Below are 15,110 nucleotides of genomic sequence, written 5' to 3' on the forward strand. Positions count from 1 at the left end.
TGTTTCTTCAGCTAAATATTAATGTTGGGTAAGGTAGAAACTGGCGCAGATTCTTTTTACTACAAGGGGGAACCATAAAACAGTTCATTGATCCAGTGCAAATTAAATTGTAGAGAAACAGACAGAAAACTTCAATCTCATCACCCATGCGCATGAGCGACGCTTCTAAAGCAGAATTACACTGTGACGAACATGAAACCTTTGGGTATATTTCCGTGTTAAACTGTATTTACATTAAGAATACAACCATGATCTCTTGACAGCCTTAATCATTGATTTACTCAACACGCTCGGGCAAATATCACTGATCGCCACAGACATGCTTGACTGTCAAAAGATTACGATACACAGACCGGCGACTAAGAACCTGGTTATTAAGAACCTATTGAGCTAAAATTTGCCAGTTAGGTCCCCTCTATACAAGAACCTGTTTAGTCTTAAATTGGAAACAGGTCCTTATATTCTAAAACGTACAAAAAAAAAAAACTCTTTACACTTGGGCGAATAAGATACGTCAACATGGATCATCGTTGGAGACAATAGGTGCCTTATTACTCCAATTACAATTGTATTGGAATGAGCTAAATACCAGTAAATACTCTTAGCCTCAATGTATTTTTGCTTCAGAAAATAAGAACCGATTCAAGAACCTAAATAGCCTAAATTTTTACTAGTTACCATTTATGTTAGATCCTGTTTAGGCTAACTTGGGAAAATGCATCTTGTCAGGGCTTTTAACAAACCTTTTAGCTGAAAAGAGGTGTTGTCCAGTGAAAGCCTTGTAAGAATTTTAAAGAGACGACCACATGAACGTAACAACTATACGACTGAATATTAAGAAGCATTCACAAAAGCTTAACTAGATTACTTTCGGTTTCGTCTCTAAAAAGGTGCTTACCCGGGTTTGTGTAATTGTTATTTAAAACAACCCAAAAATGAATTAGAAGCTTTGATTATTCTGAATATTTGGAACTGTTTACTCAAACTATAAACATCGAAACAGCAGCGTGAAACAGCATCGGTATCGAAACAAGACACCGAAAGAACTACTTTTAGTCTTCTTAGCACAAAAAAACGAAACAGACAGGTTATATATACCAATGTTTTAGTGATTAGTCCTTTCCATATCTTCCATGACTCAGTATTTGCATAGTGGGAGGAAAGGAAGTTGACGACTTCCGCTACGAACACTTTGGAGTCATTGCACTGTAAACTAATCTCCTGCTACGAGCCAAAAAGACGGAGAAAAGTTTTTTTTTGTTTCAGGTCAGAATTTGAGTATATCAACACGCTCTTTATTTATGGCGATTTGCTTCCATATTGTTTCATTTCAGTTTCGTTGCATAGCAATTTCTGTTTTGCTATTCATTTGCTGAAAATAATCATGGTGACCCCTCTATGACCCCGTCTCAGCGCAGCAAAGGCCAATCAAGAGAAGAATAATTTTTGACTTGATACTGCGAAAAATACTGAGAAAAACTGAGCTGCAATTGTGGCTTCATTCCATCAGTGCAAATTTAAATCATTACAAAGTCACTGTTTGGTTGAAATTAATAGAAAAGGTAGGTTAAAATTTGAATTTTGAAATTAGGTATCCGCTTAAAAACAGATTATGAAACGTCTTCCATAATTCATAATCATTGTATACAAGACTTATCACATCCCTTATAAACCACAATGAAAAAATACTAACTTTACGACCTACGAAAATCGGTTAGTTCTCTATTGTTATTGAGAAATTATTACTACAGCTCATATACTTACATCAGTATCCTTAATACGATGGAATATCATTCTTTATGGCGTTCACTCCCTTGTCCAGGCGGCAGCTAGGGCTGCATCACCTTCTAAATTCGGGGACTCTCGACCGCCTTTCGTTTTGCGCAAGGTACGAATCGAATCAATAACAATGCTGTTTTTTAAGTAAGGGGTTAATCCCATCCGCATTCCCGAATTTCCATGGTTTTGGGGTATGGTATTGTATGCTAATGAAATTAAAACAAAGGAAAAACAAAAATTAACTGAATAAAAATTATTTGCATGGCTTTCAATACCAATGCACATAGCTAATTCGCTCTAGATTTCAGCCACGATGCAACATTTTTTTCTTCTCTACCGATTGTTGGCTGTTTCTTTGGTTGCTATTCTTTTGTTCGAATTGAATTCTGTGGAGGGATGTGGCGGTTGTGGATCTTGTAAGTAGCTTATGTTAAGGGCTCCGATGTAACAGTTTATCTCATCGTCATGCAAACTGTTTCATCCAAACGTAGACCTTTCTTTCTAACACTTCTATTGTTGCCGCTTGAACATACATTTCTAGGGTTTTATTAGGAAATACAAAATTTCAAAGATCTCTTTAAAATTAGAATTTCAGAATTAGATGGCAAAGACAACCGGTAATAACTTCCTGCATGTTTTAGTCCTTTCTCATGCTGTAACGGTTTTGTATAGGGTTGCATCTCTTAATCAAGTCTTAATCGCCTCCTTAAGACACCATTTCCTACATATCAAGATTGGTAGAGATCACATACAACTTTATCTAACCTCAACTTGAAGATTTCCTGCCTGTCAGTCAATAAATCCAGGCTGTGTCGAGAGAGAGGCCTACGCTTAACTCTATCAGGATTTCGCTGATAAATTCGTAAGATCCTTTTTATTGATGGAGGAACTGATTATGTCATCAAATAAGGTGAAACTAGCAAATTTTCGTTAGTCTTGAAAGTACATCATTGCAACTTAAAAGTTGAAATTTTCAGTGTCTTAAATATGCGGACGTTAGCTGAAAACGCAAAAAGGTTATCTTTAGCAAATCCTGCCCATTGTTACATAAACGGTGAAGAAATTTTTCGAAATTTAGTCTAGATAGGGAAAAAACAAAATCACAAGAAGTGGATCTTATCAACTAAAATGATATGATCATGACAGGCTATAGTTTTACCAGTCATGTGTAATATTTGCAAAACCGGGTGGGCTATTGGTGAAGAAATTTATCGAAAAGTAGTCTGGAGTATTAACAACTATGTCTAATACTAGTTCTACATTCAATGATTTTCTATATTCAAAACACAACTTCTACGTTGTTTAAAGAAGGCACCAGTCTCACTACACAAGATTGAAACTAACTGCTTCCATTACTTTCGGAGCTGGCGGTGGACATTCATGAATTGCCTCGTGAACCGATTTCGGGGTGTTTTATTTCCCATTAATATTACCCAGCACATGATGTGACATTATAGTCTAAGTTCAGCATATAATTTCTGTTGTTCTCAGATTTATTTAACGCTATTATAAAATTTCAGGAATCTAAGATATCATCATACATTTATCGCGAACCGAAAGTGGACTTAATTAATGCATTAAGTCCGCCCAATTGGTTTGTAAAGACAAACACTCGATTTAGTGTTAACTTTACTTCGGGAAAATTACTTCTTTCTCTTCACTCATTTCCCATTGTTCGAGAATTGCTTTTAAGAGTGCTTATCTCAAAATTATTTTATCCCGTAGTTTCATCAACACTTTCTGCTTGGAAGCTGAGTTTCCGCTCGAACAGAACTTCCGATACCAGAAGCCCCTCCATTTAGACAGTCACTATAAATTCTTCCTGAAGGCGTTCATGGAATATAATTGGAAACTCATTTAAATGCAGAGCCTAGCCAATGTTCAAACAAACCGGTGTTCTAAGTTAATTTCCCTTGGCGCCAGTTGTCAGATATGCGTATAGTGCCGAAAAAAGTTATGATTTCGAACGGGATCGACCGTCGACTGTGGTGGGTGTTTCTATTGACACAGAAAAGAAAACGGAATTTACTATTTAAAATAGACTTTCTTTTCGAAATTTTGTGACTCGTGATGACTTGAGTTAGCTTACAAAAAGGGACCGCGCTTCCGCTATGCCGAGGCATTCTAATACAAATAGAAATAAGTCTCGTTATTCAACCCATGTGCGATGAAAGAACACAATAAAAGCTTGAGAATTTAGATCCCAGAAAATTCGTGCCCATTCCACGCTGAAACATATCATTTGTGTATCTCTCTAGACAACACAATTTAACTTTTGATCCTGTGTACTATTCTAGTCGGCAACGGCATTCAAGTATAACATCACGGCACTCCTACAACGCGTCCGATTCCAGATGTTTCATATAAGCGAGACTTGATAGCTTTTGACCAAAGAAAAATAATGGACGAAGAATTGTTGAAAGCAAAAAGTAGTTGCAAGCAAATTTAAATTTAGAGCAACTTTAACGCTAGCGAAAGCTATGAAAGAAACAAGCTTATTTGTTACAACTGTACGTTGTGGGGTTGCAAACTGTATTCAGTGTCCAAAGAATTGTTGAAAGCAAAAAGTAGTTGCAAGCAAATTTAAATTTAGAGCAACTTTAACGCTAGCGAAAGCTATGAAAGAAACAAGCTTATTTGTTACAACTGTACGTTGTGGGGTTGCAAACTGTATTCAGTGTCCAGTCATAGTGTGTAGCTCTACAGCATTTGTGAACATTGTTATAATTTGCTCTCAGAAACAGCTTTCAATCTGCCCGTATCTTCATGTCCATGTTTGCTTTTTTCGTCGGTAATTATGGTTTGTTGAAAGGCAATTCTTTTACCTTTCAACTCAGCCGTGTTTTCCGATTGGACGACAGCGCAATTACCCACCATTTGTCAAAACAATCTTAACTGCCTAGGGCAAAAGAATGCACTAACCATGTCCTTGAAAGCGGTTTTTAATGAAATTTACATATGTATTCATTTATTTTTTTGTGTTAGCCCCAAGGAATGGCAAATGGGGAGACTGGCAACCAGACTCTTGGGAATTGACGTCATGCTCAGGTGGCTACAGAACAAGACATAGAAAGTGTGACAATCCATCCCCTGCCAACGGGGGAAGGGACTGCGTTGGGAGTAGCACAGAATCGATCGACTGTAACGAGTGTGAAATCAACTATGGAGAGTGCGGACACCGCTGCAGAAATTATATTGGTCGCTATTCTTGTGATTGCTACCCTGGTTACAAGGTTTCGCAGTCAGACTGGAAAAAGTGTGTCCGTAAGTACACAATGCGCATTTTTCCTTTCTCTTTTCTTAATTATCTGTCCATACAAAATGGTTTTTAAACTTTCGTGGTCTCTTTTTCGCTATGTCCTGGCCTTTCTTTTCTTTTCTCACCATTTATCGAATGCGTCATGTTTACTAGCCCGAAAATTGCGGGAAACAACAAGGTGTGATCTGGCTATTTTAATTATTGGAGTAGGCAAACTAAGCGATACATAGAAGCGATACATAGAATATATAGCCCGAAAGAAAAACTTATCACTAGGTATGTATTTCCGATAGCTTATTGAAGAGGTGTCTTATTATGAGCTGAGGCTGAATCAGCGCCAAACGTTCCTACATTGGAGCGATTTGAACCCTAAAACTTTTTATACTCATAAACTTTTATTAAAAATGTGGTTGGCAGGCCGGCGCGACTGTTATCTTATGTCTGAAAGGGCCAGGGGTGAGCTCGAGAGGCAAATAGAGAAAATACGGGTATGTTGATGATTGCATGCCTTCTCTGACTATCTTCTCTATAGCAATCACTTGTCCCACAAGTAGCTGGCCCGCTCCTAGCAATGGAGAGTTATCAAACCTTTGTAGGGGTCAATCTCAAGTTCAGTCTGGGACAACTTGTTCTGTGACGTGTAATAACGGTTATCAGCTAAATGGACCTTCATCCTCTCGTTGTGGTGATGATGGTAACTGGAGTCCACGATCATCGCCGAACTGCCAAGGTAAAAAGAAGATATAAGTATAATAATGACACCTTGCGTTTCTATCTGTTTTTGTCAAGGATACAAAATATTCAAGAAAATCTCGATTTCATTTCGTAAATTTTGACAACACCGATGTCGTTTCATGAACGTGAGCTCCCGTTCCTAGAACACAAAATCATTGAACAATAACAGAATTTACTTTTCGTTTTTCAGTACGTGAATGCTCCCCTCAGCCTGTTCCTGACAATGGTGACATCACTCCGGAAATCTGCAAAACAAAGCCTTTACATGATCGAACCTGCTACTACGAATGTAGTCCAGGCTACACACGATACGGGCCATCTTCATCCACATGTGATAACGGGTACTGGACACAAAGTGGTTTTCACTGTCGAGGTAAGAAACTTCTTAAAACCCTGTAAAATGAAGAAGCTCCCGACTATTTGTAAGCTTCGTGTTCAGCAACTCTTAAAATGTTGTATTTTTTTTCTTCATAAAAGATACACAGCGACCTTCATTTGGAGAAACCTGCCCGCCAGAGAGAAACGTTGTTGCTGACGAGGGTAAAACCACGGCTACAGTGAGCTGGGGACCAATAAAGGCTACAGATAATGAACATGCGACCGTCACCGTGCTACCAGATGTGACGTCGCCACACATTTTTTCTGAGGGAAGCCATACTGTGATTTATACTGCGAGAGATCCGTCCGGAAATACAGAGATTTGCCAGTTTAGAGTCAATGTTCAAGGTATTATAATCCGTAAAAAATATGTTGATTATTTCGCGTCAATAAAAAAGCAGTGTCAAGCATCATATTGTTTAACAACTTCTAGGAAGCCAACAACAACAAAAGGAATAATTATAATAGGACCAAGAAAGAATTGAAGTTAAGGTGGCTCCGTAATTAATACAAGAGCATTTAGCTGTGACAAATTTTCCGTCATAACTTTTTGGTTTTTAACGCGATGGCTGCGAAACTTTGCAAAGAACAACAGTTATCATTAGGCAATAATACGAAATATTCTGATTTCATTGATGGTAAATATTTCTTGAGAAATAAGCGCTTAAAAAGACCCTACTGTTCAAAGAAAATCGCGTCTAGTAAAAAATTTTTAGTTACGGACTTTTGCTCCAACGATTTTTCTGAAATTCCTCTGGCATATTTATTATATCAATTAAAGCCGATACCAGAAATTTCAGTAAAAAATATCAGCAAAATTTTTTACTAGACGCGATTTTCTTTGAATAGTAGGGTCCTCTTAAGCGCTAATTTCTCAAGAAATATTTACCATCAATGAAATCAGAATATTTCGTATTATTGCCGAATGATGACTGTTGTTCTTTGCAAAGTTTCGCAGCCATCGCGTTAAAAACCAAAAAGTTATGACGGAAAATTTGTCACAGCTAAATGCTCTTGTATTAATTACGGAGCCACCTTAAAGGAGAAATGTTATGAACCAAGCAATTCCTTATTAACGGGGACTGGAAATGATTGAAGTACACCCGACGCAACAAGTGAAATGAACCAGTTTTGCAAGAAAGTTAACGTATAATTGTCCGAGTGAGAGAAGTCCTGAATAGGACTGCTTGTAATGCTTTGCCGGACAGACTGAGACTTACGTACGCTTTGACAACCTGACGGAAGATATCATTTAGGTTTAAAGAGATTTGAGTATCGTCAGTTGATTATTATAATAACATCAACTATGAAGCATTGGTTACCCTTCCTTAACAACACCAACCCCATTAAAATCCCAGAAAATAGTTTTAACGACAGAGCACTGGGATCAAATTTACTCCAACCAAAAGGAAATTAACTACATCTCACTTTTCAATATTAGAGCCATTAGAGTGTTGAAACTTGCCCTTACAAGGTACACAATTTACTCCAATTCTTCCATCCCTGACATTTAATGGGTCTCCCCCCGAGCTCCCCGAGGTTCTGCGACACACGCGTTTCTAGTTATAATACCATCAACATTTAACATACCTTTCACTTTACAGTACTTGTTCAAACCAATAACAATGCTTCCTCATTCAGTTCTTAGATGTCCTGTTCTTCTTCCTCCTGCCAATGGAAGGCTGATGTCTGTCGCGTGTAACAATGTGTACGGGAGCATTTGTCACTTTCAGTGCAACAAGGGATTTAAGCTGAAGGGATCTGTGGTTAGAAGCTGCAACAAGACGTCTGGAGTAAACCAAGTATATTGGACAGGAAACGCTACTCAATGCGAGGGTAAGTTAAAAAAGTAAGCTAAGATATGCCTTTCTATGTCACTTGTTCACAACTGCGAGGATCATTATTCACTTGATCACTCTACTTTGTTGGCCATATAATATTGTAGTTGTGATAGGCGAATCGTTGACATTTTTATCGTTCTTTTACGTATCATTCCGTTACAGTCATTAATAATAATAAGAAGAATATTTATTATTATTATTATTATTACAATTACATTGTAATAACGCCCATCTTACGATGTCCATGATAAGGCGGTAATTGTTTATATTTTTCATTGTACACCAAGGTTTTTTTTTCTTTCTTTCTTTCTTCCTTTTTCTAATTTTCTTTTTTGTTACAGTTATCAAGTGCCCGTCTTTGGATACCCCTGATGACGCAGTAAAGTCTGGGTACGGGTGCAGCGCTCCAACCGCTAGCTATGGAACTACCTGCTTTTTCAGTTGCAATCTGGGATTCGAGTCAGTAAATGGATCTGCACAAAGAACATGTCAGGAGAACCAACAATGGAGTGGAAGACCTCTTCAGTGCCAGGGTAAGGACAATAATTGATAAGTTGAAATCTTCACAGGACTCTCTGTTTGATCAGGTGTATATTCAATCAACACAGACGCCAGTGTGTAATTCGTGTAGATGAGAATAACGTCAGTTATCATACAACCAATTAGCAATAATAATATTAATGATAAACGCTATCATCTTTTTTATCGTCATCGTCTAAGTAGTCAGTAATAATAATGATTATAACGAACAGGATATTGAGCGCAATCTCGATAAGATAATGACATGACATTATATACGATGCATGATGGTATGACCAGACATGTTCAGGAGTCGGTCACCTCGCCTATGATGCAATTCCCGGGATATGATTTGCCTATTACAAAAACACGAGAAAAATCTATGAAGTGAATAGTCCTCTTTAGCTTGAAAGTTTTTTTTCTCATTAGAGTTCCCAGGGGAACTTGAATAATATGAAACGTGAATAAGATGAAATTGAAAAGAAACATTTCTCTAGAGTATTATCACATGATCTGTACTGGGAAACCAAAACATACCTGCTAATATAAAGAGGTCTATTAAACTTGATCCAACTCGACAAACGTATCACCCAAAATGATTGCAAGTAAGAAGAAACAAAGGTGCATATTCAAAACTAAAACAAAGCCAAAATTATACAAAAAACTCTAACTGAAGAGTGCTTGGATTAATCGTACCCAAAGAGACGAATTTCTACTAGTTTAATTGTAAAACGATGCAAAAAGGTTCGGAAAGAATTCAGCAGCTAGTAACAGACATAATGATGTCTTTCAGCCGTGACATGCCCTGCTATAACTATAAGACCAGAGGGACTTATCTTTGACCCGCCTGACTGCTCAAACTCAAGTGCTGTCCTTGGTTATGCAACAGAGTGTCGCTTCACTTGTAAGAGTGGGTACCAGCTTCAAGGCTCTGGGCTGAAAATTTGTGGACAGAGTAAGACCTGGACCCCACTGGGAAACCCCTTCTGTACAGGTAAAGACCATATCAGAATATGAATGAAATTATGTGTGGCATAAAAACCTTGGCCTCATAAAAGCAAATTACTTTCATTGAATAACAACGCGTGTTTACCTTATAGCACTATTTGACTAGTATTGTGACTAATGTGCTGATTGTAGAACAAACAAGTCTCGTCGCGTTAGCTAGTTCAATATTTATTCAAGACGTTGTTGTTCGTCCTTCGAAAAAAGTCGAAGATGACCACGACTTCAGACTGAGGACTAGCGACGATGGGTCCGAAGATGCTTGTGGTGAGGCCAATCCGAGCCAGAAGGCTCGCCCTCGCATAGGATATGAGTGTACATGGGTGCTGCAGTGGAAGTGGAGGTTGCTCTGGCTTTGCGAGCGGCACGTTTCCTCTGTGGTACTGCGTTCCGTCGGTTTTCTGCCGCAAGAGGCCCAGTGGTGACTTTGCTAAGCCAAGTTGGACAGTCCTGAGTAAGCGACTCTTAAGAACTGGGGTTGATGTCCAGGTCCTTGAGGGAATTTTTGAGGCAGGCTTTGAAACGTTTCTTCTGCGACCAAATCGAGCACTTGTCCTAACATTGTTCTCCATACAGTCATGGACTTCTGACAGTAGCTGCTTTGGCAGTCGGCTGTCACACATTCTGGTGACATTACCTGGACTTTGTGTAGGAGGGTGTGATTATTAAAGACTAAAACGCAAAGTTTTGACTTTTCTCAAATTATAAGGAAATACAAATGTGATTATAAAGAAAGAATTTGCATTCAAAGTTACAGGATGGGTGATTACACACTTTCGGTTGCTTATTCGTAATCTGATTAGGTTATTTGCTAACTGTTTATTTTATTCCGAGACTTTTCACGGCCGACGTTTCCAAACTGTCCTACAAATATCTACAAAACTGCCGAGCGAGGTACCACGTCGGCAACAGCATTGTGGATACCTCCTACGGCTACAGACAATTCCGGCGTCATACCAAACATGACGCTTACAGGAAAGGGACCAGGGGAAAGATTCTCTGCTGGCACGCACAATATCCGGTATAGAGCCATTGACGGAGCAGGGAACATTGGGGAATGCACATTCAACGTCGTTGTTACAGGTATCTGTTTAGTATCATTTGACCTCAAATCTAAGTTACTTCATTTAAAAAACGTCATAGGTACCCATCAAAGTCTTTCCTCGTAATACTATCACTTACTTTCAATATACTTGCATTGATGAAATCTCCTTTTCATGCCTTAGGCAATAGTGAGACTAGAGAAAACTACTCCTCAGGTTTTGAGACTATCTGGGTTGAAATAGTTGGTACTAAAGCTAAAAATATTCTATGTTGCTGTGCCTATAGACACTCTTCCGTTTGCCCTGTAAGGTTCAAAGAACATCTCGAGTCAACTTTATCTCAGCTAACTAGTGAAAATAAGTCCATCTTCATTATGGGTGATTTTAATATTAACCTGTTAAATTGTGAAAGTCATCCTGAATCTAATGATTTCTTACTAATGCTAAACTCTTTTTTTTTCAACCTTATATCTTACAACCAACACGTATTACTGAAAGATTAGCAACGCTCACTGATAATATATATGCAAATACTTATGCTATGAATGTCATCAGTGGTAACCTAGTCTCTAAAACCTCTGATCATCTTCCTCAATTCTTGATTGTAGACAATCTCAAAGTAAACTATAAAGTTTTAAATTATTATAAAAATGACTTTTCCAAATTTGATGAAGAGAAATTTATCAATGATTTCTCACTTCTAGACTGGAATAACATCTCAAGTGATTATGTGGATGCCAACACTAAATTTGATATTTTCTATGATCAGATATCTCAATTTATAAATTCTCATGTACTACGTAGAAAGCTCTCCAAACGTGAAATTAAGTTATCTACTAAGCCCCGCCGGATTACTAAACCTAATTTTACCGAAATACGATTTAGAGATAAGCTCTATTCCAAAATCATTAGGTGTAAACATGAAAATCCAAATTTGATATATTTAAAAGAAATTCAGGAATAGTGTTGTCAAAGATGTTAAAGCGAGCAAATCTGATTATTTCAAGAATTACTTTTTGTGTAATAAGAATAATATGAAAAAAATCTGGTCTGGAATTAGATCAATCATCAACATTAGTAAAGTAAGAGCTGATTACATTCCCAGTATTCTTGAGAGTGGAAAAACTGTTTTTACAATCCCTGTGCTATTGCTAACATTTTTAATAATTTCTTTGTTGATGTGGGTAAAAACAATGACAAAGACATTCCGTGTGGGAACTGTTGTCCAACCTCTTTTCTGAAGGGCAATTTTTCTGACGCAATGTTTCTCTCCCCCGTTACTTCAGTTAAAGTTGATTCATACATATCTCAAATGGACAATAACAAATTCATTGGTCCCTATAGTATTCCAGTCCCATTGCTAAAAATTCTTAAGACTCATATATTTCCCCACTTATTTCAACCCTAATTGATGATTCTTTTCTCTGTGGTATTTTCCCCAGTAAACTTAAATTGGCAAAAGTTACCCCAGTTTTTAAGAAAGGCTCTAGGGAAGACAAAGATAACTATAGGCCAATATCAGTTCTATCTATTTTTAGTTAAATTTTTGAAAAGGCTTTGTTGAAGCGCCTTTATGTTTATCTTGAATCTCGTAACATTCTTTATCCACTTCAATTTGGCTCTAGGCAAAAATGCTCGACAAATCATGCACTGATACAAATTACTGAATCAATCCGTAACTCAATTGACAACAATGAGTTTGGCTATGGCATTTTTATTGATCTAAAAAAGGAATGAAAAAGTTAATCATTCCATTCTTTTATCAAAACTGAATCATTACGGAGTGATAGGTAAAGCCTATGACTGGTTTCAATCGTATCTGTCCAATAGAGAACAATTTGTATGTATAAATGGCCATAAATCTGATTCTCTCTCAATCACCAGTGGAGTACCTCAGGGATCCATTCGTGGTCTCCTGATGTTTTTGCTATATATTAATGATTTACATTCTCGGATCTCTCTCCTCTACATGCCCAGAGCTCCAGGTCGAGATTGAATGATTTACCGAACACCTCGAAACTGCTTAGTTTTCACTTATAGTGCTGATGACACTAATATATATTGTTCACGTAAAAACCTTAATGATCTTGAATTGATCCTTAAATCAAGAGCTCCATGCAGTGGCTGAGTGGATGAAATCTAATAGACTAGCTCTCAGTATTTTGAAAACAAATTTGTTCTTTTTTCATTCTAAGAGACTTAAACCATACAAGTCATTAAATTTAAAAATTGATGGTGTGAACATCCAAGAAGTTTCCACGGTCAAATACTTAGGTGTCACTTGTGACTCAAACTTGACTTGGAAAAATAAAACACCTGAAAGGCAACAATAATAATTTTCTCACCCTTCAAGAGCTGCAGAACAAATACGACTAAGAGATTCAACCATTGACTTACTGTAGTCTTCTTTCTACTCTTAAATCACTCTGGAAAAGAAGTAATCTAATAGACTGTACAAACAACTGCGACGAATATGAGAGCTTTTTGACTGCATTATCCAAATGTCAAAAACCGAGTAGACTTGCATATAACGCTCTTGTTGCAAAGAAAGCCTCTCCCCCTACCAATAGCCAGTACAAATGGACGGAAGCTTGCTGCCTACCACAAAATGGTGTGAACTGGACCGCTGTTTACCAGCTAGCTTCAAAAATTACGGGAAGCACAAAACTCCGTAAGTTTCAGTTTAAACTTCTGCACAGGAGATTGCCAACAAATGACTTTTTGACTAAGAGACAAATAAAGGAAAACCCCCGGTGCTTTTTTTGTAATGTTGAACAGGAAAAGCTCATTAACACACCTTTTCTGGAGCTGCCCTGCCCATAACATAATCTTTCTGGGAAAACGTAATTGCGCTCCTAAAGGCTTTCCAGGTTGTTCAAAGCAATTTTTCCTTAGATATTGCTCAGGCAATTGGTTTAAGGCCTGCTTCTTCAAAGTTACATCAACAAGTAAATTTTTGCCTTCTTACAGCCAGGCACTACATTTGGCTCTGTAAAACAAATGAACTAACCCTGACACTATATAGATATCTTAAATGTGTCAAATCGATCCACAGAAAACACGTGCACGAAACCGCTAATCAGTCCCTACCTAAAGAAGAGACTTTTCTAAACAGCATCTAAACAGAGTTAAAACTCTCTTTTGGCGCCGCCCTCCAATATACCCCTGATAATCTCGTTTGTATAGCTTTGCATGCTTTTCTTTTACAACCATTGCCTATATCTTTTTTTCTTATGTTTAAGCTTAATGATATTTTCTTTACATTTTTTTGAACAATTTCCTTCGCTGCTTTCGTAATCGCTTTTTTTCCCTTGTATAAAAATGTGTAATAAAGTGTTGAATAATAACAATAATAAAATAAAATAAAACAGAACAAAAGACCTAGATTCTTAAAATCCCTAAGTAAACAACAGACTCAGTACAGATTAAAACACGTAGGTGTGGAATTGAAAGAATGAAGGAAATAGTGGCCAAAAACTGAGCCCACGATCCAACAAGCTTCCAAAATACGTGACGTCGATGGGTAGGGTACCTGAAACCGCGTTAGGGTCATTTGATATGATCAAAAGATGCTCCATTTTGACAGCTTTCAAATGACTTTGATGTTTATGGCGTATATCCACTTTATAAAAGAATGAAAGTATCGATTCTTGTTTCAAGATGACTGTTGTAGCTATTAATTATCTTTGGTTTCTTTGGCGGTTTTTTCTTTCGCACCTTTCCTGATGAAATGTTAATTGTCGCTTAATTTAGCGCTTTTTTTTAAAATCAAATAAAAACGTCATGCTGTTGGCCTTTTATCCCAAAGATTTGGTATTCATTCCTGGTTCATCTCTTCCGCAAACTGGTCCGTCGCCATGCGGACCTCTCGATCGATTTCCTCCACTAAAATTGGAAAGACTTGCAATAAAATAAAATTTGTACTTAAGCCAAGGATAAAATTAAACCAAAACATGGCCGCTTGATCTGGTTTAAGTGTGTTATTTCTCATTACTTTACATGGTGGGCTGGACACGCGTACGTTTGCCGTACTTTCATGCACGTGACAACCAAACATTGCCGGAAGATTAGATACCAGATTCTGTTACTAGAGGTGCTCCGTGCTCGCCATTGTTAGTTTCTTGTTGCTTTATAGCGTTGCAAACCTCTCAACGTACAAACGTTATATCATTACTCTAGATTTATTGAAAATACAATGAACTCCAAGGAACGTTGCGATTTTAACAAACATTTCATTTTGTACTGTCGTTCAGTGGTAAGATGCCTGCCCAGGTTATATGCACCAGCTGGAGGCAGCAAACATTGCACCATGGATAACATTTATGGTTCAGAGTGTTCCTTCAGGTGCCAACCTGGTTACATCATGCTGGGTTCGGCCAAAAGAGCTTGTGAAAATAATCAGACGAGCTCATTTGGCTTCTGGACTGGAAATGATACAATGTGTGAATGTAAGTTATATATCACGTGTTAGTAAAATCCAACTAGTGGTCTATTATCAATGCTGCGTTCTCATTGGTTGAGCCAATCACTAGGCTATATGTTATAGCCCAC

At 37.6% G+C, this 15,110-nt stretch overlaps 1 protein-coding gene across 1 annotated transcript in view; it reads left to right on the plus strand.

Moving 5' to 3' along the window:
• The first annotated feature begins 4,180 nt into the window (after nt 1-4,180).
• The window catches only part of LOC140923553 (uncharacterized), a 38,081-nt gene continuing 27,151 nt past the window's right edge, over nt 4,181-15,110 (plus strand). Inside the window, exons 1-10 of the mRNA XM_073373626.1 lie at nt 4,181-4,208; nt 4,765-5,043; nt 5,571-5,768; nt 5,964-6,146; nt 6,251-6,499; nt 7,793-7,987; nt 8,334-8,525; nt 9,305-9,505; nt 10,351-10,599; nt 14,813-15,007. Coding sequence (XP_073229727.1) covers nt 4,181-4,208; nt 4,765-5,043; nt 5,571-5,768; nt 5,964-6,146; nt 6,251-6,499; nt 7,793-7,987; nt 8,334-8,525; nt 9,305-9,505; nt 10,351-10,599; nt 14,813-15,007 — 1,969 coding nt within the window. The remainder of the gene's footprint in view (nt 4,209-4,764; nt 5,044-5,570; nt 5,769-5,963; nt 6,147-6,250; nt 6,500-7,792; nt 7,988-8,333; nt 8,526-9,304; nt 9,506-10,350; nt 10,600-14,812; nt 15,008-15,110) is intronic.

Source organism: Porites lutea, chromosome 13 (assembly GCF_958299795.1).
Source record: "Porites lutea chromosome 13, jaPorLute2.1, whole genome shotgun sequence".
NCBI classification, from domain to species: domain Eukaryota; kingdom Metazoa; phylum Cnidaria; class Anthozoa; order Scleractinia; family Poritidae; genus Porites; species Porites lutea.